The sequence below is a fragment of the Vombatus ursinus genome, unplaced genomic scaffold (assembly GCF_900497805.2).
Source record: "Vombatus ursinus unplaced genomic scaffold, bare-nosed wombat genome assembly UNPS02014799.1, whole genome shotgun sequence".
Taxonomy (NCBI): Eukaryota; Metazoa; Chordata; class Mammalia; order Diprotodontia; family Vombatidae; genus Vombatus; species Vombatus ursinus.
In genome coordinates this window covers 52,419,750-52,443,234 of record NW_020954577.1, presented here as the reverse complement: position 1 = coordinate 52,443,234, position 23,485 = coordinate 52,419,750, and the positions used below count along the sequence as shown (strand labels likewise).

The 23,485-nt window shown below is 39.6% G+C and overlaps 1 protein-coding gene across 1 annotated transcript in view; it reads left to right on the top strand.

Moving 5' to 3' along the window:
• The window catches only part of LOC114050629 (serine/threonine-protein kinase 31-like), a 70,605-nt gene that overhangs the window by 20,873 nt on the left and 26,247 nt on the right, over nt 1–23,485 (top strand). Inside the window, exons 10-17 of the mRNA XM_027872466.1 lie at nt 562–721; nt 5,813–5,935; nt 12,444–12,623; nt 16,366–16,482; nt 17,189–17,308; nt 17,997–18,128; nt 21,789–21,890; nt 22,725–22,805. Coding sequence (XP_027728267.1) covers nt 562–721; nt 5,813–5,935; nt 12,444–12,623; nt 16,366–16,482; nt 17,189–17,308; nt 17,997–18,128; nt 21,789–21,890; nt 22,725–22,805 — 1,015 coding nt within the window. The remainder of the gene's footprint in view (nt 1–561; nt 722–5,812; nt 5,936–12,443; nt 12,624–16,365; nt 16,483–17,188; nt 17,309–17,996; nt 18,129–21,788; nt 21,891–22,724; nt 22,806–23,485) is intronic.

Below are 23,485 nucleotides of genomic sequence, written 5' to 3'. Positions count from 1 at the left end.
TCAGTACTTTAATTTTATAAACCTTGTATTCTATCCTTTAAAAAGTTATGTTTTATTTAAAACCAACACTCCTCCCTAAGATGTTGCTTCTCTCCCATCCTCTTTGCCCTTTGGACACTGACCTAGGCCACATTGGGCTTATGAGTAGGTTGACGTTAGGACAGACCTTCCCTAGAAAAGTGGATTTGGTAAAGACAGGATTCTGGATTTCATAGCAGAGAGTGAGTTTTTAATTTTGGGAAGAAGAAATAACTGTTTTAAGAATGGAGACATGCAAGTAACCAGCCATGGAGACCAAGGCTAGGAAACTCTGGTGACGTGTCAGAAGAACATGGAGAACATGATAAGTGAATTATGTAGTATGTTTTAGCTCCTAGAAATACTCTTAGGAAGAATTTAATTTTTCGCTTGGGTTAGTGGGAAAGATCTAGACCTGGTGAGAGGTTAAACACTTATTTAGAGCTCATTGATATTAAGTGGTAGTCATCTTTTCTATTATGAGACTTCTGTTTTCTAAAAATTTGCTTTCTTGTTTTGCTCCCCCCCACCCCCCATTAATAGGCGAGCAAACGTCAATGTTTGTTGTGGAGATGACCTCTCTGATGCTGTCAAAGTGGTGGCTGAAGGTCACTTGGTCACTCCGTCATCCTTAGATGAGCTGGAGAAGATCTGGGAGGAATACAACTTGGCTCAAGAGAAGATTCAGATTTGTCAGAATGTGGTAAAGTGGACAGTTTTTCTTTTGTAGGTGTGGGAATATGATGGTGCAGTTGCTGTATCCACTTAGGGCCTACTTTGTATTTGCGTTAGGCCTTTTAGGAGAGAAAAGTGTTTATATGGTTCATTTGGTCACCACAACCAAGCCTAAGGGGTAGGTATTGTTGCCATTTTACATATGAAGAGTATGTGAGGTCGTGACTTCTAAGTCCAGTGTCTTACTCCATGTCTTTCCCCATTGCTACTACATTGTTTAAAAACCTTTCATGGTATAAAAGAGACTTAATTTGGGAGATTTGGGAATACCTTAAGAGACTATGTAACGAGATTTCACCAGTGCTTTTGACAGTTTCTTAATACTCTTATGGACAAGACTTTCAGTAGTCTTTCACTAGTCAAGTTAAGTAAGGAGGTCTTTGTGCCAGAGAGCTTGAACATGTTTGGCATTTCCATCCTATTAAGAAAGCGTATAGAATTGGGCTGTATATTAAATTTGTTAGAATGGGAAGGCAGTGATTGAGAATACCAGTCACTGAAAAGTGGGTGGTTTGAAGAAGTCGCTTGAGCCGAGCAGCTGGGGAGGCCCCTTTTCCATCTTCTCCTCCTTATACATGAGTTCTTTGTAATGAAAACTTCCCATGGCTCTTTCCTCCTACGGTGAAGGATGCAAGGTGGGGGGGGGCACAGGTTCCCCCCCCATGAGGGAAGGGGAGACAATGACTAGAGAGGACTTTTCATTAAAGAAACAGGTCTGGAGCATGAAGCAAGCTTGAGCCCTTCGTCTTGGACTCTCTTCTTTCTTTTTTCCCATTATCATCTCTTGACTGTCCATGGAAAGAAAAATGAGAAGGGAATTTTGTCTGTAGCTCCTAGTCCAGCTTTCTGCCCCTAGGGTGTTGGTTTCCTCATGTCGCAGTTTCTCCATCCTCTGTTTCTGGACTTGGGGAGTAGTCCTTTGTGATGGGGGACCACAGAGGAGTCAGGGAAGTCCAGGCTTTGGAGGCTGTTCTTCTTCTCTTTCGGGGGGGTGGTGCAGAAGGCATTTCTTCCCTAATATTCCATCAGTCTGGACCTATGTTGCTATTATCTCTCTCAATAGGATATATTCTCACAGACTTCTCAAGGAAAAGTTTTGCTATGTTACCACCATGCAGGAGAATGTTAGAGAGTGAACTTGATTACCTTTTTTTGACCTGTTGGAAAACTCGGTTGTGAAATGAGATACCTGAGAGCTGAACTTTCTGGAAGACCTGAAAGGAAGTAGCTACTGTGTGGGGAAATTGGAGAATTGCTTGGATCTGTGTAATATAGGAACTCTTGGAGTTAGTCTTTATTATTGTAGAATTGGGTCTTTTTCATTTTGCAGCTGTTTAGGTGATTTGCCCCTCTGCTTCAGAGGTTGCTGACTTCATTCTGGGCAGAAGGCCAGTTTGAGGAAGGAGGTGGTGGGGAGGGATGCTGGTCATTTCCTGCTCCACTTGGAGTACAAGAAGACTTTCAAAGGAGTTGGATTGGTTGGCTAGCTTAAGGGTAAGAATGTTCCTATTTTCTTGTCCTCAGATGCTTTTTAAGTCACCGATTCCACATTAGTTCCCCATGAAAAGGAAATTGCTAAAGATTTACAATTTGAGAACTTCTTAATTTATCCCGACCTAATTCCAGTTTTGCTTAGAAGTAGGATTTTGCAGGACTTGGCAAAGGAACAAAGCTTTCCTTTATCTGATGAGTATGTTCAAAGAAAGCAGGTGGATAGAAGTTTTGAAATTTTATGACCTTTTACATTTTATTTATGGTAGCCTGTTTTAATTCAGAACTTAGTGAATGTAGTTTGCCTTTAAATGGGGTCTAGTTTAAGATGGGCTTCTATTTGTTTTTATATACACACACACACAAACACATACATATATGTGTAGATGACACCATATATAACACCTTGTAAAACATGCTCAGTGTATTTCAGTATTTTTAGCTTATCAGCCTTTTAAATTAGGGAACAGGTTTTTCAACTCTGGGAATAGTATTTCAGACAGTTTTATAATGTCATTTCCTGCTTACTCAATGATGCATCTTTGATCGACAAAAAAGTATTTTTGTTGCTATAAATTCTTTTGTTGTAAACTCTCTCTTGCTGCTATTAACCATAAAGTCTTTCACCAAACTTGTATGAGTTTGCCCATTTCGACGTTGACTTTATTTCATCGAGTAGATGGAAAGCAACAAGAGGGCAGAAGGAGGAACAATGATAGGGTGTTTCATCCTGAGGGACCTCTCCTGCCGGTCTTTTCTCTGGCAGCTCCACTTGTTCCTTCCCTTCTTCCTCCTCCTCTGGGGCTTTTCCCACCTTTCCTTTCTGCTAGCAGAAGCCCCTTTAGGGGGCCACATTGTGGGCAGAAAGGAGTAGCTGGTGGAGGAAAGTGAAGCAGCGCCAGGAACCAAGGTGTCAGGCCATTTCTCCTGCCCAGGTTGGGGGTCTGTACTTCTCTGCAGCCCTCCTGTGTGCCCAGGCACCACTCAGAGATCATCTGTCACCAGTGAGATATCAAGGAAGGCTTTAAAGTAGCAGTGAACCAAGCTTTACTGGCCAGTTGAGCCCCAAACCTGCTTGTGGTTGATTTGTGCCTTCTCTGTGTTGGCTTGGCAGAGGTGCAGCACTGACAAGGGCTCTGGTATCCTGGCATCTGTATGGGCTTCTCAGTCATAGGGTCAGAGCTTCAGCACCTCGAGTAACTTTAGAGGTTATGTAGTCAACACCCTCATTTTCAATCCTGTGGGTCAGAGAGGACAGTCAAAGAGTGGGTCCTCTTTGCTGAGTGTTTTAAGATTTACAGCAGCATGCTTTGTGCCCGTTGGCTTAATTGATCCTCACAACAGCTCTGGGAGGGAAGCACTCTTATCATCTCTGTTTTACAGTGATGAAACCAAGGCACAGAGGCTGTGACTAGCCCTGGGGCACACAGCTAATGAGGATCTGAACTTGGTTTTTCTTACTCCAAGCCTAGCCACTATAATACTTAACTGAATTCGCCCTTGGCCTAATTGGCTGCTCCTGCAGGGGACATAGATTCTATTTCGAACAAAATTCTGTTCCTAGTCACTGACCCCTCAGGAGTAAGTATAGTGAGTAAGATCGTAATTCTCTTTGAAAATAAAAGATATCCTTCCCCAATTGATAAATGGTTAAAGGATACGAACAGGCAGTTTTTAGATGAAGAAATTAAAGCCATTTATAGTCACGTAAGAAAATTATCTAAATCACTATTGATTAAAGAAATGCAAATTAAAACAATTCTGAGGTACCACCTCCCACTTATCAGATTGGCTAATATGACAGAAAAGGAAAATGATAATGTTGGAGGGGTTGTGGGAAAATTGGGACACTAATGCACTATTGGTGGAGTTGTGAACTGATCCAACCATTCTGGAGAACAATTTGGAACTATGCCCAAAGGGCTAGAAAACTGTGCATACTCTTTGATCCAGCAATACAACTACTAGGTCTGATTCACAAAGAACTCATCATAAAAAAGGGAAAAAGGACGTACATGTACAAAAATATTTATAGCAGCTCTTTTTTTGTGGTGGTAAAGAATTGGAAACTGAGGGGATGCCCATCATTTGGGGAATGACAGGACAATGTTATGTGAACATACTGAAATACTATTGTGCTCATAAAAAATGATGAGCTGGCAGATTTCAGAAAAACCTGGAAAGACTTAACATGAACTGATGCAAAGTGAAGTGAGCAGAACCAGGAGAACATTGTACACAGTAACAGCAGTATTGTGCTATGATCAACTGTGATTGACTTAGCTCTTCTCAGCAATACAATGATCTAAGACAGTTCCAAAAGACTTATGATGGAAAGTGCTATCTGCATCTAGAGAAGGAACTATGTTCAATGCAGATTGAAGCATACTGTTTTCACTTTATTTTTTTCGTAGTTTTTTCCTTTTGTTCTGTTTCTTCTTATACAACATAACTAATAGGGAAATCTTCTTATACAACATAACTAATAGGGAAATATGTTTTACTTGATTGCACATATATAACCTATATGAAACTGCTTACTATCTTAGGAGTGAAAATTTAGAACTCAAAATTTTATAAAAAAAGAATGTTAAATTGTTTTTACATATAATTGGAAAAATAAAATACAGTTTCAAAGGGAAAAAAGGAAAATAAAAGATATCCCTGTGTTCTAATGGTGCTTAATAAAAGCCTCTTAACTTATTTTTATACAAACAAGTATTGAGATCAGTTGGTTGGTTGTTTCTGTTCAATATAAGGTTGACTAGGATGCTCTTACTAGATTAGTTTCTTTGGAATCCATTATGTACTATAAAAGTCTTAGATGTTCTCAGGGCATCCACTTTTTCTTTTGTGAAGTCCACTCACCAATTTGGTGAGCATTTTATTGGTGGATTTATAGGGTCATAGATTTGAGAGCGGGAGAAGGGATCTTAGAGATTACCTAGATCAGTTCCTTTATTTGGAAGATAAGAAAATTAAGGTCCTTCCCTAGGGACACACAAGTAGAGAGCCTCAGAGCTGGCCCATCAGCCCTCATCTCTTGACTTCTAAGTCTTACATGCTGATCTTTTGATTGTTCCCCTGGATGTTTTTCTGATGAAGAAAACAAGTTTTAAAAACAATTCTGTCATTGTATTGGACTTACATTTTTTTTTTCATTGTCTTAGATTTTGAAGGTGTCTATAGGTTTTGATTAGATTGAATTTGGTAAGAAGTATGGATTAAAGGCTAAGCTTCTTAGTACCAGATTGATGAGTAAAATGAATGTAACTACTACTGTACAGTTTTTTAAAGAAATGAAAAAATGTATTGTTAGAGAAAGAACCAGAAAAAATACCAGTGGGCAGGTTATTGGATATAATACTTACTGGTTTTTTTTTTTAATTTTAGATTAATGAAGATAATTAGACAGATATCTATGTTTGGAAAGAGACTTATCATCTGAGAACTGAGAACATAATACTGAAATATATAATATTGAAGAGTATAATTTTTTTCTCTTATGTAGCTTGATATATAGAGTTCAGTTGGTCCATTGATGGTGCTTTTTTTTTCCCCCTCACAGAATGAAGGTGATATCTTGATAGCCAAGAGGAATGAAGTCCGACAGAAGCTATATACAGCTGTTGAAGTTTTCATTGTGGAAGTGGATGAATTATCCCTTAATAAGCGCTTGAAAACTTTACAGGTTAGAAATTAATAATTTGTTATTTTCAAACCAAAATATAAATTGAACAGTGAGGGTAAGATTATTTCATAGAAATCTCAAATTATTTTCATTGTTGTTTGATTGTTATTTTTTCTTTTTAAATTAGCAAAATTTTTACTCTCTTTGTTATTGTTACTATTTTATTTTATAATTTATAACAGCAGTCTTATGCATTTAAATAAAAAATAACTGCTGTATGAAAACCATTACAGGCTAATAATAGTTGTAGAAATGTAAATTAAAGCAATTTATATACCTCTCAGGTTGGTAAAGTTGATTAAAAAGGAAAAATGATAAATGCTGGGGGGCTGTGGGAAAACAAGTATATTTAATGCACTCTGGGTGGAGTTTTGAACCGGTCCAGCCATTGTGGAAAACTATTTGGATTGAAGCCCCAGTAATTATTAAACTGCATATGCCCTTTGACCCAACAGTACTGCTATGAGGTTTGTAACCCAGAGGGATCCAAGAAAGAAGAAATGGAATGAAATGATTCCTATCTTGGTATGAGAAGTGGTGAAGGGGAAAGACAATAAGCATTTATTAAATGCCTACTATGTGCCAAGCATTCTGCTAAGCAAGCCAGACAGTTTCAGTGAAACTTGGAAAGATTTTTATGAACTGATGTGTAGTGAGGTCAGCAGAACCAGGAAAACAATTACTATAATAATGTTGTAAAGATAAACATCTTTGAAGATTGAAGAAGTCTGATCAACACAGTGACAAACTGTGATTCCTGAGGGCTTAGGATGAAATACACATGCTACTCACTCCCTCACAGAGAAGTGATAGTCTCGGGTGCAGATTGGGACCTCTTTTTTGTTTATTAATATATCTTTTTTTTTTATTTTTGGTGAGGCAATCAGGGTTAAGTGACTTGCCCAGGGTCACACAGTGGGACTTCTTTTTTGGACATGGTCATGTGTGAATTTGTTTTGCTTGACTCTATTCCAGAGGCTTTGTTTTTCTTTCTTTTTAAGTTAACTAAGGGCTAGGATTAGGGTGACCTGTGTGATACTGGGCAATTCCCTTTAGTTCTTTGCTTCTATATCCTTATCTGTAAAATGGGGGCATCATCATAACATCTGCCTCCCAGGGCTGAGGTAAGGCTCAAATAAGGTAATAGATGTAAGGCAACTTTTAAATTTTGAAGCAGTGAGTAGAACATGTCAACCATAATAATACTAATACTAGTAATAATATTTAGCCTTTTCTGGTACCCCCAGCTGGCAGTACTTTCCTGCCTGAAATTATGTCCCATTGACTTTGTACATAATCTTGAATGTATCTGGTTGTTTACGTGTTGTGTCTTCCAGTAGCATGTAAGCTCCATAAGGGCAGGAACTATTTTTGCTTTAAAAAACAAAAACCAAAAACTCAATGCCTACCAGTCCTTAAACATTTATTAAGTACCTACTATGTGCCAGGTACTTGCTAAACACTAAGGAAACAAAAAAATGTAAAAGATAGTCGCTGCCCTCGATCTTACAGTCTAATAGAAGAGACATCATGCAAATCACAAATAAGATATATACAGGATAAATTAGAAATAATCAACAGAAGGAAGGCATTGGAATTAGAAAGGATCAGGAAAGGCTTCCTCTTGAAGATAGGACTTGAGCTGAGGCTTGAAGGAAGTCAGAGATTACAGGAAGCAGTGTCCAGTAGAGAGAGCATTCCAGACATTGGAAACAGCCAGGGAAAATGCCCAGAGCCAAGAGGTAGCGTGTCTCGCTCCAGTAATACCAGGAAGCCGGTATGTCTGGATGGAAGAGTATGTTTGGGAGTAAAGTGTAAGAAGACGGGGAGCAGGGGAGGATGCGGCAAGGTTTGAAGGGAGTATTTGATCCCGGAGGTGATAAAGAGCCACTGTGGGCCATGGCCAGCCCTGCGCTTTCAGATGATCACTTTGACAGCTGAGTGGAGGACTGGAGAGTGGTGTGTGGCAGGAATACCTGCCAGCAGGCTAGTGAGTGTCCAGATGCCTGACCTTGACGTGGCACTTCTTGACTGATTGAAATGTGTAGTGCCCAGCATTGAGCATACTATTCCAAATATTTGCTGACCAGGGAAGAATACAGCAGGATGATCACTACCTTTGTTTTATAATCGGCGATCCTTACTGAAGCCTAAGGTTGTATTAACTTTGTTGTGTATAGTATTACACTTTGGTCTCACATTGCACTTAGAGTTGACTAAAACCCTTAATTAGAAAACGTTTTATTGATGCTGCTTATTTTTACATCACAGTCAATTAAAAAAAACCACTGTTGGTAACAATTGTATTTCATAATAGAATAACATTTAGCTGTGGGAAGTCCTCTCGCATTCATCCTTATTTGATAATAAAAAAAAAATTAACCTGCCCCTTCTGCCAACTCCCCCTTTTCATTGAGCAAAGAAAAAGAACCCCTCCCACCTCCCTACCACCATCCTCACTCTGTAATTTAACCCCTAATATGTCACTTCGGCATAGTCCAGCAAAACAAATTCCCACTTGGGCCAAGTCTGAAAATTTCTCTGTTTTAAGCTTGTCACCACTGTCAGAAGGGAAGTGTGGCATTCCATTTCATTCTTTGGAAGTTTTTTGGGGGGCATGTTTATCATTGTGTTCATTAGAGTTTAAACTTGTTCAAAGGTTTATTTTCCTCTATTGTGTTTTTATTGTATAAATTGTTCTCTGGTTCTTTTCGCCCTCCATCAGTATATAGATAGAAGTCTCGTCAGTTTTCTCTGAAATTGTCCTTTTTATCATTTTTATGGTACCAAATATTCTGTTCTTTTCATAGGCCATAGTTTTGTTTAGCTGTTCTATAATTGATGGGCATCTATTTTGTTCCCAGTTTTTGTTTACCACAAAAAGAGCTGCTTTTTTTTTTTGGTAAAACAACAGCGAAGAAAAGAGCTGCTATAAATTTTTTTGGGGTACATTTTGATCTTTTTTCCCCTCTATTTTGATTTCTTTGGAGTATAGGCCTGGTAGTGGTATAGCTGGGTTAAAGGAGATAACACAGGTTAGTAGCTTTTTAGGCATTGTTCCAAATTGCTTTCCAGAATGGCTGGGCCAGTCCACAGGGCCAACAACAGTGCCCTGGCGTGCCTGTGTTTCCACAGCCCCTCCAACATTTGGCATTTTTCTTTTTTACCATCTTTCATAAATGTGAGGTAGAAGCTCAAAGTTGTTTTAATTCATGTTTCTCTAATTATGAGTGATTTAGAGCACCTTTTCATGTGACAATAGCTTGTATCATTTTCTCAAACTGAACTCTTCCCTCACTCCTTTGCCTTCCACCTTGTGAGCCTTCCTTGGTAAACAATACAGAACAATTAAGTTAAACCAACTAGCGGTGTATCCAGCTGTATACGTACAGGGTTCTGAACCCATTATCTTTTCTCCAGCAGGGTGGGAGGTGCGTTTCCTCGTCTCTTCTCTTGGGCCAAGATTGTTCATTGCAATTCCTTGTGTGCCTGGGTTTTTACTGGTCTTTTCTTTTATACTTTGTAGTCCATGTATTGTATTCTTGTTTCACTCTGGGTGGTTCATGCAAATCTTCACATATTTATTTGAATTCTTTGTGTTTATAATTTCTTGTGGAATAATAATATTCTGTCACAATCATGTACCACGCTTGTTCAACTATTCCCCAATCAATGGATATACTCATTTTGTTTTCAGTCCTTTTGTTATTACAGAAAGTGCTCTTAAGCAGTCAGGAGGACCCAGTTCAAATCCAGCCTCAGACCAGGCACTTGACATTTACTAGCTGTGTGACCCCGGCTGAGTCACTTAACCCCAATTGCCTAAAAAAAAAGAAAAAGAAAAAAAGTGCTCTTATGAACATAGTGGTATCCATAGGACCTTTCTCTCTCTATTTGGCCTTTTCGGGATATATGCCAAGTGATGAGATGATTGGTTCAAAGGGAAGAATAAGTCCAGTCACTTTTTTCCTGCAGTCACAAATTGCTTTCCAGAATTCAGTCTGCAGATCTGCCAAGAGTCTGCTGCTGTTGCTGTCTTCCTGTGGTGTGTCGAACATAGTAACTGTTTCCATGTTTTCTCATCTTTATCAGTTTGTTGAGTAAGAAGTGAAATGTCGGTTTTAATTTTAATTTCTCTTGTTATTGATGGAGAGCAATCTTTCTTTTCTTTTTTGGAGTTATAATTTCAATTTATTTTAATATTCTTTTTAAAAACCATTTTGAGTTCCAAATTCTCTCCTCATTGAGAATAAGCATAATATCAGTTATACATGTGAAGTCATGCAAAACATATTTCCATATTAACCAAATGGCAAAAAATAAGTAAAAGAAGAAACATAAAGAGAGTGAAAAAAAGTTTGCTTCAGTGTATGCTCCGAGTCCATCAGTTCTTTCCCTGGAGGTGGATAGCATTTTTCTTCATGAGCTCTTTGGAATTGTCTTGGATCATTGTGTTGATCAGAGTAGCCAGGCCTTTTCACAGTTGTTCATTGTTAATAATATTGTTGTCCTTGTGGACATTGTTCCCCTGCTTTTGTGGAGCAATCTTTTGTGTAATGGGGGATAACTTGCAATTCTTGAAAAAAGTTTTATTTGTACCTTTTAATTATTATCTTTTATTTTATATCACTTTGATTTTCCATTGTATTGCTGCTTCTCTTACACTGACAGAGCCATCTCTTATTACAAAGGATAGAAAAGAAAGTAGTAATAAAGAGCAGTTTAGCAAAACTATTGAGCCTGTCAAACAAGCCTGACAGAGTATGCAATATTCAGCACCCATAGGACTCTACCTTTGCCAAGAAGAGAGGGAAGTGCCCCTAGGTCTTCTGACATGACCTGCCATCAGGCCATACCACTCTTGAATGTCATCTTGGACATTCAGTCCATTGTTCTGGCTTGACAGGATTGTATTAGGGATGGTCGTGGTTTCCAGCTCCCCTCTCCTTGCTTATTCTTTTCTGCATATTTAATGAGCATGCTGTCTATGCCTTTATTCCAAGTCATCGATGGAAGGCTGGTCACTGGGTGAACCATTGGACACCTTTCTTCAAGTGATCCATTAGTGATCACTTCTTGGTTTTTGACCACTGAATCAGTTTTGAATCTGCTGACCCTACCCTGATATCTCTCCACCTTGTTCAGATGATAGCATGAAAGTCATTCTTTTTTTTTTTTTTTTTTTTTTTTGTTGAGCTCCAGGTATACTGGGTTAACATGTCAGTTCTTTTTCTTTTTCTATTTTTTTTTTTGACTAGGGTTCCCAGAGTGGCAGATTAGGAGAATGCTGTAGACACATTGATTGTATCTTATCGGCAGTTTTGATTTTTTACAGATTGTGCTGGTAGGACTCGAAGCTAAGAATTTACATTTAGTAAGATGGGTTTTTGTGTCAGGGAACAGCTTGGGACCATTAGAGGTGCTGTGACTTTCTACACTTGAGCCATCCTATTCTTTTCGTCATATTCAATAAATAAGGACTGCATTGTATTTTCATTCGCAAGGCAAACCCGTTCATTAGCTAATGCTGATAGGAATAAGGCATTCTTTCTTTAGCTGGGCTGGTAAATTCATTTCTTCCAATGTTGATTAGGTGTTCACTAGGCACAAGTTACTGTACCAAGCATTGGTGATAGGGTCCATTGCTTGAATTGCATTGGAAGCCCTGGATAGCATGAAAGAAGCTCATCTTGGGAGAAGCAAAAGAGAAAGACATTAGTTTGATGTTCATGGAAAGGGGTGACATTTTTTTCTATATGTAGAAGTCACATAGGATTTACCTAAAATGAAAGAACTATAGCATGGTATTGAACAGAACAACGGCTTAGCTATGGTGGGTGGGAGGAGCTACTGATAGTCCAATCTACAGCCAGAAATGGGAAGGCATGGGAAGGTGGGAAGGTACAAAGGAGGAAGGGAACCAGTAAAATCTGGCCTGAGTCACATGTGAAAGTAACCTGTTTATGAGAAAAGAAAGTCCCTTTAAATATTGGCCAGGGAGAGGCCAAAATCAGCTTCTGCAAGTTCCAAAATGAATGTCCTTTGGCATACTTTGAATGTGCTTGTTCATTGTCATGTACTGCTGGAACTTTAAATCATGCCTTTGGAAATGTACTATATTTTTGTGGAGATGCAGATTAAGATTGAGAAGAATGGGAATTTCTAATTTAGAAAACGTGACTTTGTATTCTAATTTTGGGGTTGAGTTCTGTTATTCCGAGACAGTAAGTGATACAATTATGACAAAAGCTTTCTTTGTTTTTAAAGTCCATTTATAGCACAGGTTCTTAACCTTTTCTGTGTTGTGGACCCCTGTGTCTGGAGCCTTTTTCAGAATAATATTTTAAAAAATATAACTTAAAATATATAGGATTACAATAAATGCAGTTTTCAAAATATGTAAAAACCTCAACAAATTCATGAACCATAGGTTAAGAATTCTTGATTTATAGTATCTTGAGCACCCACTAAAATTCTTGTTGAAAAATTGTGTTTAATACCTTCCTAGGAATTGTCTGCTTCCTTAGAAGCCGTGTATGGGCAGACCAGAGAAGTGACAAATGCTGAAGAAATCCTGCAGAAGTTTTATGAGTGGAAACATGGCAAGCGAGAGGAATTTAACCGGGTCAGAACGGAGACAGAAGCTTCCCTACAACTTCTTACTGAGTGGTTCAATTCCACTATAAAGGTAAAGGAGCTCTTGCCCTCTGGGATCTGGAGGAAGACTCCTGCCCTTCCTGTCCTGATTTCAAACTTTTTTTAAACTTCAACTTCATGTGTGTGGGCTCATCATTTTCTTGGCTCTTGATGGGTTTTAGAACAACCTTGTGAGGGGAAGGGAAAGGGAAGTCCCTCTGGTGTCTACCATGTGCTGGGGCCTGAACCGATATGGTGCTCAGTTATTCCCCAAATGATGGATGCCTCTTCAGTTCCCAGTTCTTTGCCACCACAAAAAGAGTTGCTGTGCAAGTTTTTGTAATATGGCTCATTTTCCTTTTTCTTTGATCCCCTTTGCACCCAGTAAGCAGTATTGCTGGGTCATAAGGTCTGAACAGTTGGAAATAACCCTTTGGGCATAATTAGGTGCCCTGTATTTGGCATTTTCATCATTTAGTACAAATGTATGTATACATACTTTAGGACTTTAGTTTTTCTTTTAATTCTTGGGTTTTTCAGCACTCATTAATGTGTTTTAATGATTAGATATTGCTTAAAGTAACATTTAGCATTATAGTGTCATTATCATTAATTATTTGGAAGTCCTTTTTCTTTAATAATTAATAATAACAAGATTTTTGTCCTTTCCACCTTTTATAAACATACCTTCATAGAGGTAACTGATGAAAATACTGAAAAATTGATGTATTAACCTAGATTTGCTGGATTCTTTTTCTCATTCTTTGACAAGGATAGGCCCCATGGATAGAAAAAGATGGGAGATATTTCTTTATTCAGAAATGAAGATTATGTTAAAAGATGTAAAGAAATATCTTTTTTAAAAAAGTTGAACAGTAAAGGGCCAAGGACTAATCTCTAGGGTATTTTGTGGAGACTTTGCTCTAAACTCATATCAGTTCATTAATGACTAGTCTGGAGTAATGAACACTCAACTAATTCTCAGTTTAACTAGGTATGCTGTTGTATAGCCCACATCTTTCCATCTCTCATTTATGGTTGATAATATCAGAGTTTCTGTCAGAAGCTTCTAGAAATCTAGGTAAATTAAATCTACAACATTTTTTCTAATCTACCATCTGTCTTGTAACCCAGTTGAAAGAAAAAAAAATTGTCATTACCTGGTTTCATTTAAACTTGTTTTCTTGATGGCTTTTGTCGTCATATAATGGGCATTTCACACTTTTTCCAGATTGAACCCTCCACTGTGATTAAGGAAAATATTTAAGTCAAATACCTGATTTAGAAAGAGACCCTGTCTGGCAGTGTAGATAATAGCCCATCCTTGAAGGAGACAGAATCCCCTTTGGAAGAGGAGCTTTCATTGCCTGTTGTCTGGGATCGTTTTGGGGTTGCCTAGGAAGTTGATGGCATCCTCCACAGCAGGGCTCAGGTTGGGGGTGAAGTGTGCAAAACCAGGGATGTGGGCAGCAGGTGACCATAGTAAGTGGCACAGAGGAGGTTTTTGGGGAAAAAATAAAGACAACTTTTGGACATGTTACCTTTGAAGTGTCTTTAGTTCATCTTGTTCAGGATGTTCAGTAGGCAACTGGAGATTGACTGTTGGAGTTCAGGAGAAAAGTTAGGACTATATAAATAGATCTGAGGATTCTCAGCATAGAGTATTAGCAAAGGCTTCAGGCAGAAGATTGTGCTTGAACTGTGAACTCTGAGGCAGAGAAGAAGAGGTAGCACATTCTGGACATACAGGGGGTGGCCAGTGTGAAGGCAGAGGTAGGAGAAAGAGCATTGTGAGCAGTGAACAGAGAGGTAGCCTGTTTGGCTGGATTGCTTCATGAAGGAGGGCTAGCAATGTTCAGTGAGGCCAGTTTGTTAAGAGATGTAAAAGGTAAACAGAGGAATGTATGTTTTATCCTGGAGGCGATAGGAAATCTTTGGAGTTGATTGGGTGGGAGGGTCGGGTCACATGGTCAGATCTGTGTTTAAGGAAAATGACTGGCATTAGTGTAGAATGGACTGGAGTGAGGATTGAAGGCAGGGAGACCACACTGTGTGAGTAGACTGAAGGGTTGAATTTGAGAGAGATTTTGGAGGTACAGATACTAAGACTTAGCAATTGATTGGCTTGGTGTGGGGTCAGGGAGAAAGAGGAGTCGAGGGTGCTATTGAGGATTCTAAACCTGGGAACCTGGAGCAGGAGAGTGGCGCCTTGGATAGAAATAGGAAATTTCGAAGAGGGTTGTGGGGAAGGATGGTGTGTCTCCAGCGCATCATGTTTGAATTGTCCAATAGGCCGTTCTTAATTCTAGTGCCTCAAGGCTACTGCCTCCCTCTGCTGATTATTTCCAATTTATCCTGTCCGTCATTTGTTCGTACATAATCGTTTGCGTGTTTGTCCCTCCCCTTAGACCATGAGCTCCCTGAGAGTAGGGGTTGTCTTTTGCCTTCCTTTGTATCCACAGTGCCTGGCACATATTAAGTGCTTAATAAATGTCTATTAACTGACTGAGTTGATGAAGTGGAACCTGAAGCTCAAAGGAAAGTCTGGGGCTGGGAATTCTCTCTCTCTCTCTCATTCTCTCTTTCCTCACTGTCTCTTCCTCTCCATCTCTCTCTGTCTCTTCCTTTCTGTCTTTTTTTCATCTATCACTCTATCTGTATACATATGTGAGTCATCTGCATGGAGATGATAGGTAAAATGCTTGGGACCTCATGAGATTCCCAAGAGTGTCGTAGTTGATGACTGTTATGCTGGTACATTCATATACTTTAGTTTTTCAGCCACTTTGTTTCCAGTTCTTGGCTACACTCGTAGTGGGCTGGTGGGAATGTTTTTGCTAAACACTGCATCTTTATTTCTCTCCGTTTGACCTTCTTAGGGCACACCCCCAATAGTGCAGTTATTGGGTTAAAGAATGTGAATGTTTCAGTTACTTTTTTGTACAGTTCCAAGTTCTGAAATTCTAAATGGTTGAACCACTTCTCAGAAGCAACAACAGTATGTCAGCTTGTTCTAGAATGAACAATAATCTCATCTTTTGCAATTTTTTGTTCCTTTGCATTATGGGAGGTAAAGTTCAGTTTTTAATTTGTATTTATCTTCTTATTAGTGATTTGGAGCCTACTTTCATGTAGTTCGTGACTTGTTTTTTTCTTTAAATATTTTTATTGATATTTAAAAATTTTCCTTTGCCTTCATTTCCAAATATCTCTCCTCTTTCATACACCCAGAGAACCATCTCTTTTAACAAAGAATGAAAAACAAAGAGGAAAAAAAAATAGCAAAACTAACCAGCACATCAGCTGAATCTTGCAGTGTTCCAAACTCGTGTTCCCACCTCTGCGATGAAGAGAAGGGGAGTTGTGTCTTTGTGGTTACTCCTCTGTTTTCTAGACACTCACAACCTTTTACAAATGATGTTTTGTAATTTTTGCAAGGATTGAAATGAGACGTACTGGCTTTTAGTTTGCAGACTTAATTCTCTTCCCTTTATTGTAAATCTGAGCCATACTTGTTCCTTTCTGGTCCTTCAGCTTCTTTCTCATTCTTCATGACCTTTAAAAGATTAAAGTGGCTTAGCCATCTCATCTGAGAGTTTTTCCTGCCCTAGAGGATAGTTTGTCGGCCTGGGTGACTTGAATGCTCTCTTAGCCACTCCCTACTTATCTTGAGTTTTACCTGTTAACTCTTTCCTCAGCTATTAACTGCTAAATTTAGAAAGATTTAAAACCTAAGGCAGCTCACTAATTTTTGATTTTGTGCATAATTATCTTTTCAATTTTTTTCAACTAAGTTTTTTGATCTAAATGATGAAGAATCTCTGAATTCTGAAGAAGTAATTGGCAATGTTGATGAAATACTGGAGAAGATTGAGTCTGATGTTTGCAAAGAGCTGGAGATCTCTCTCGTTGTGAGTTACTGTCCTTAAAACGTGTACAGGCATTATATTTTATGGCATGTATATAGTTGAAAGGAAGCAAAGTGACTTATCATCTTAAAAATAATTTTACCTGATAAGTCTGATCATGGAAAGGTTCTTCAGGTGCCTTGTTATGAATTGTCAGTCCCATTTCAGCTCACTTCCAGGTGTCATTTCATGTCAAGCTTTTACTTCATCCGTAAGGAGTTCCTTCAAACCAAAAGGTTGTCAGGAGTGAGGCATTAATTAGTATAGAAAACTCACCCGTTTAAAAGATTAGCATTGGTTTTCTTCTATTTAAAAGAAACCTCAAATTCAACGTTGAAATTAGAAAGTTAATCTTCTGACTATTTTATCTGGAAATAAAAGGACATTTACTGAAAACATTTTTTTTGAAGGGAAGTAAGAATCTTACCTTCCCTTATTGGCAGTTTAGTGTGGAGTAGATAGGGCATAGAACGTGGAGTCAGCAGCCCTGTATTCAGATGTGACCTTGAACACTTTCTGGTTGTGTGATCTTTGGGGAATTGTGTCCCCTCTCTGGGCCTCAGCCTCCTTGTCTGTAAAGTGGGGAGTTGGGCTTGTTGGGCCTGCTGGCCTTTGAGGCTCCTGCCAGCAGCTCTACCGCCCAGAGCCCGGGGTGCTGCCGCTGACCTCTTCTGGTGTCTCGTGCACCGCGGTGCACGTTTCCATTCAGGAGCAATGTGACGTAGACAAGGAGATCATCCTGAACACGTATAATGAAGTCCTGCGAAAGATCCGTTCAGAGGAGAGGCTTATCACCGTAGTGCAAGCTAAATACAAGGCCAGTATTGAGGTTCGTTTGCTTTTACTTAAGTGTTGGGGTGATAGTTTGCAGCATTCAACTTTCTCAAGTATCCTTTTTTTTAAAAATGTTTTATTATTGCTCTTTTTAAAATCAAATATTGCTTGTGCTCTACTGAGTTTTGAGGTGAGTTTCTATAGAAATGACCCTCTGTAGTTGAAGTTATACATATATTTATTTAAAAAGATACTAAATTCATGAAGCTAAAACACTTAGGTTTTCTTAATTCAGTAGCACCATCGTAAATCTAGGAATTAAGTAACTGTATTTAAAGAAACCTTTGCCAAACCATATTCCTCTTAATAACTAGATTTGCTCCTGTTAGGGTCTATTTGAAAAAACAAAAAACACAATACCACACCCGTCTGTCCTTTAATAGGTTATGTGATACTGTAGAAAAACAAATTTATAAACCTTTGTGGTATCCATGATTTGAGAGATTTCTCATTTGCATACTGTGCTTTGCACATGTGTAATGCTGGATATTTTAAAATTTTAATTTACTCAGTCTTTGGTTCCAGTAAAATCTGTGGTTGTTTGTCATAAAGGTAGCTTCTAGGTACCTTTCAAAAATTAAATTCAGCACAATGCCTGATACTGTTCTTAACCAGCAGACACTCAAGTATTGTTGATGGACTGAGTTAATCAATGGTGTTGTAACTATTTTTTTTATTCGTAGTTTAAGAAGCAGATTATGGAATGGTTAAATAAAAGACCCAATGTGGACCATTTGCTTTCTATTAAGAAGACTCTCAAAGGCTTAAAAGCTCAACTGAGATGGAAACTGGTTGAAAAGAACAACTTGGAGGAGGTATGGATACCCTTGCTCTCGTGCCTGGGATCTGCTGTTACTCAGCAAGTGTTCTCATGGCAGTTGCAAGCAAATTAGCTTCCATTAGGGTAGCTTGGTTTTTTAAAGGAATCTGAGGATGAATATTTAATAATGCAAATAAAAATAACCATTGAAAATGGTTATTCAGATTTTTCATTTATTTGGTTTAAAAAAAGTGGAGTTAAAATTGGAGTACTTAAAAGTTTAGTTTTTGAGTTTACATATCCCAGACCATTTTTTACAGTTTTCCCAGAATGACTTAATAAGTTTGAAAATTTGAAAAAAGTTTTCTCATGGCTTGTGCTTTAAAAGACATTTCTATTCATTTTAAACAGGTTTGATTATAAATAATATTCTATCACGTTTCCAAAAGGCTAAATAGTCCTGAAAAAATCACGTTTCTTCTAAAAGCCTAAAGTAAGGAAGAAGGTGATTTTATATTAACGACGTCTCTCCCTCGTCATTTGATGTTGAAAAGTCCTTACTTGAAACTTTGCTAATTCATCATTTGATGCTCATTTTTTGTCTTGGTTCTACAAGTTCTTCTTCTTCCCTTTCCTTTGTGTGCTCCCCTTGGGTTAGTTTGCCTCGTTTGTGGAAACTGAAAGGCTTCAACCAGAACTTTATTTTTTCTTGTTGCAATTGGTATTGCCAGAAATGAGTTGCATCAGACTGCTAGAATAGAGTGGGAGTATGGAGTGGGCAAGGGGGTGGGGAGAAGCATTTCTTCAGTGCCCATTCTGTGCTGGTGCTTTACAAACGTGATCTCATTTGATCCTCACAACCTTGAGGCAACTGAGGCAGATGGAGGTTAAGTGGCAGTCACACAATACATGTCAAGGCTGGGTTTGAACTTGGGTCTTCTGAACACTAGACTGTGCTTTGTGCACTATGATACCACCTCTCTGCCTTTAGGCATGGAACCTGTATTACCATCTTTTTTTTTATGGCAGAGGGGGACCCTTCTTGCTTCCTAAGTAATTTTTATGGAATAATGGAGCTTAAAGCAACACGATTGGTATGCCTAGTAAAGACCTCTCCTTTTAAGTTATCTGTTTCTCCTCTCGTCCCTTTGTCCTGAAGGTTTTTGGAACTGCTTAGGGGTTAGGAAGATGCATAGAGGTCTAGGCTGAACTTGAACTTTGTTTTTTCTGAGTGCTTCAAACCGTACGGAAGGTTCAAAAGCTCATCTGCCTACATTTAGTTTGGGCTTCCCAGTTCTTCCCTAGGCTGAACCTGCCTATAGGGAAAAGGTTTTATTTAGTCAGTTGAACTCTGGGAGAGACACCATGGCTTTGTGAGTATGTAACAGACCTGAGTTCAAATCCAGCCTCAGATACATAACACTTACTAGCTGTATGACTCTGGGCAAGTCATTTAACCCCAATTGCCTCGCCAAAAAACAAACAAAAAAAGTTAAGTTATTAATAGCTCCATGTTAATTTAAGGGCACATGCCTGTGAGAGTGTTCTTTTGAAGGCTTGGTTATAAATTGTATCATGCCAGAAATCTCAGACCGAAAAGTTTCTCACACAAATTCAGGGGTAATGTGTGTTTGGAGTTTGTATGACCTGCAGGGAAAATAGTTTGGTGGTTCTTATTTGTTCATAGTGGTAAGCAAAACAATGAGTTGACAGTGGAGAGTCGAATTTCAAGGTCCTTTGAAGAGTACTGATAATACCTTGTTCTTACCGTAGGACAAGGAGAGGTTTCTGGTAGTGTGGTCTGTATGTAATAGGTGATATGAGACAGGCAATCAGTAAATTGTCTGTTGATTTTGACTACTGACCATAGACTTTTGAATACTTTTTTTATGGGAAATTATTTTATCTTTACATTTTTTTTTAAAAAGGTGAATGTATTTACATTTTGAGATTTTTTTCTTGTAATTAATGATTCTTTATTTTTATTGTTGTTGCTGTTCAGTTGTTTCAGTCATGTCTGACTCTTTGTGACCTCATTTGAGGTTTTCTTGGCAAAGGTATTAGAGTGGTTTGCCATTGCGTTTTCCAGCTCGTTTGACGGATAAGGAAATTGACACAAACAGGGTCAAGTGATTTACCCGCCTCACACAGCTAGTAAGTGTCTGAAGCTGGATTTGAACTCGGGAAGAGGAGTCTCTGCACTATGACTCCACCTAGCAGCCTTCCCTGTATTAATTTTTCTGTTCTCTGAATTCTTGTTATACTCAGTAATTGTAGTTAAATACTTATTGTTGTTTAATTGTTTACTGTGTGTTAAATATATTTCCCTACTTGGATTGGGATGGAGCTATTCCTTCAACAATTATTTAGCAAAGCAATGGATGTGATATTGTCTTAGCCTTCATGGAACTTACCATCTAGTTGGGGAAATAAGACATATACTTATGAAATGCTCACTAACAGAGCAAGGAAGCTTAAGTCCTAGTGAGAAATATGGATAGTAGAGATGTTTCCTGGAAGAACTGGAACTTGAGATTGGCATGAGAAGATGGGTGGAATTTGGATAGTCACAGAGAAGGGGAGAAGCCTTGCAGAAAGGAGTCAGTGGCAAGACAGGTAGGATGAGTATGGGGTCTTCCTAAGTGGGGAGCAATGGGAGGTAAGATTGAAAGGTGGCTTGGAAATTGGTTGTGGAGGGCCTTGAATACTAGGGTGAGAGAAGTCATTCAAGATTTGGAAAAAGGGCTGTTATACTTTTGGAAGTAGTGGTTAAGGAATATTAGCCTGGCAGTAGGGATTAAGGATGGAGCCATTAGAGGAGAGAAATGATGAAAATGAGAGAGAACCAGGTAAGCAGTTATGGAGTCATATAGACCAGTGAGATCATCCAGGTCTGAAGTAAAGGATTTGTTTTGGATTGTGCCATTGGGAATTGAAAGGAGGGATCCTACGATGATCACTTCAGAGCTGGAAGGGGACTGTGGGCAGCTGGTCATCTAGCTTAGCCCCTTGCTTTGACAGATGAGGAAGCCACTGTCTAGTTTAATTCAGTGACTTACCCAGGGTCACCTGATTTCATCATTGTCTGATGTGAGATTCAAAAGCCTGACTCAGGATCTGGCCATTATACTACAGTTATCCTTTCCATATCGTGGGGGTTAGGGGCACGCTGCCCCCTTTCTCTGGAAAATCTGCATAAGATTTTTGACCCTCCTTTTGTACCAGAGAAAAGAAATTGTGTATATTTCTGATATTAAAACATAAAATATGTTGATATTATGTAATACTACACATGTATCTCGTGCATTTATGAGTCTCTAAACTTTTTCTGGATTGTCTGCTGGATTTTATGTGTTGTCTGCAGCTTCCTCAAAACTCTCCCAAAATTCCCATTTGATTCTTATGTCGACCTGAGATCTCGAAATCCTGATGAGGAAAGTTGTGATGGGGAAGGGATAGCTGTATACTTGCTTCTCAAGGGATTATGGGGGAAGACAAGAAGGAATCATTGAGAGAACTTGGTGACTGATTAGATAATGTTTTATATTGCCACAGTGTTGAGCACCTACCCTTTTTTTTTTTGGTGAGACGATTGGGGTTAAGTGACTTGCCCAGAGTCACACAGCTAGTGAGTGTTATGTGTCTGGGGCCAGATTTGAACCCTGTTTCCCCTGAGAAACATGTAAAATAGTTTTGATTTTTCTTCTGATTACAGGCTGATGACTGTGATGAATCTGAAATTGAAAAAGTAAAAGAAGAAATCATTCAGTTGCGTCATTGTGTCTTTGAGAAAATTTACCACGAGCAGGAGGAATATGTAAGTTCTGGGCTAGGTCTGTTTTGAGAGATTGGCTTCTAATAGCTGGCTCCCAGGCTGCTGAGCACTGTGGTACCCAATGTCACAGAGAGGCCCCCATAGGCCTGGATCCCAGTCCTCAACCACCCCCACTGTCGCCGAGAATGTCCTTCTTATCTAAAATGGGAGTTGTCAGACCTTTTCTTGTGTTCCTTGGAGGCTGGGAAGACAAGAGGAGGTGAAAGGTAAAGCCACACATGGCTTCACATTGTGTGTAGTTGTTAATATGGGATTTACTTGTGTCGCCTAGGAATCTGGTTTTAATTTAGTTAACAAGTAGGCCCTCCTTCCAGCAGACAGCCGGGGGTCGGGCAAGGATTCAGAAAATTTGTCCCTGAGATTAGCAGTTTGGGCAGAATTCCTTCAGTTTACACATTGGCTTCAATGCCTTTCTCGTAGTTACGTGGAGGTTGTGATGTTTCTGTCACACAGAGCGCGCTGTACCCATGAGCGGTTTTGAAACTTGGATCACTGCAGTATAAATGCTTGAAGTGTTTATTTCCATCTTGGGCGTGGATTGGGGCTTTTAATAGCTGGGCTCTTCCTGTCTATCGGCATGAAAGCCTCCCCAGGAAGCAAAGGAGGCTCTTTCCCACTCGGACAGGGGAGGGGTCTTCATTCTTAGTTCCTCTTCTAATGTTTCTTTAAATCAAAGTCTGAAATGAGTTATTGAAAATCTTTAACGGCCATATGCGCGATCAAAGTAAGACTTGCAAACCCCCGGAGCGAAGGCGGGCAGCGAGGTGGACGCCAAGCGCGTGCCTGCCCTGTAGTGATGAGCTGCCTTCATTCCAGGAGGAGCTGACCAGCTTGGTGCAGACGTGGTTCCCTGAGCTGCCTCTTCTTCACCCAGGAGCAGGGATCCTTAGATACATGGTAAGCTTTGGCGACCATGACGCCCGAGGAGAATGTCCGGAAACACGAGGGTCCAAGGAAAGTCCCGCTCGGCAGTTGTCGGGTTCCCTGTACCCAGGCTCCTCAGAGCAGCAGTGTGATCGTTGCTCCCCTGCCCTTGTTCCCTGCTTAACTCACCTGAGGGCTGTTTGTCAGGGTTGGCCTCTGTGGCGGCTCCACTGCTGGGCTCATCGGAAGGAACCCATGCCATCCCAGCTGCTCCCCCCCCCAACCTCCCCCCCAGGGTGCTGGGGAAGCCAAGGTGTTAGCCTGGGGAGGAGCAGGGGAGCGGTGCAGACCTCACTTCTGGGGAGTGAGGAAGGATGATGCTAGTGAGCATCCCCTGTAAAAGCAGTTTCTTCTCTGCCTTCTTCGATGTAGCCAGCCAGGTAGGTAGCGTTTGTGTCTTTGAGGGAGTGAGAGGTTGGCAGGTGGGGTGACAGGCAACAGGATCGGATTGCTGTTTGGTGCCAGTGCACCAGAAGCTTTTCATCTTGGCCTCACCATCCACTTGGTATATCTGGGTCTTGAAAAAAGATGGTGATGATAGATGTTTAATTTTAATTGTTCATTCAACAAGCACTTACCAAACACCTACTGTGTACAAGGGGCTGTGTTACATACAGGGAATAGAGAGAGAAAGCCATCCCTTTGATAAAGGA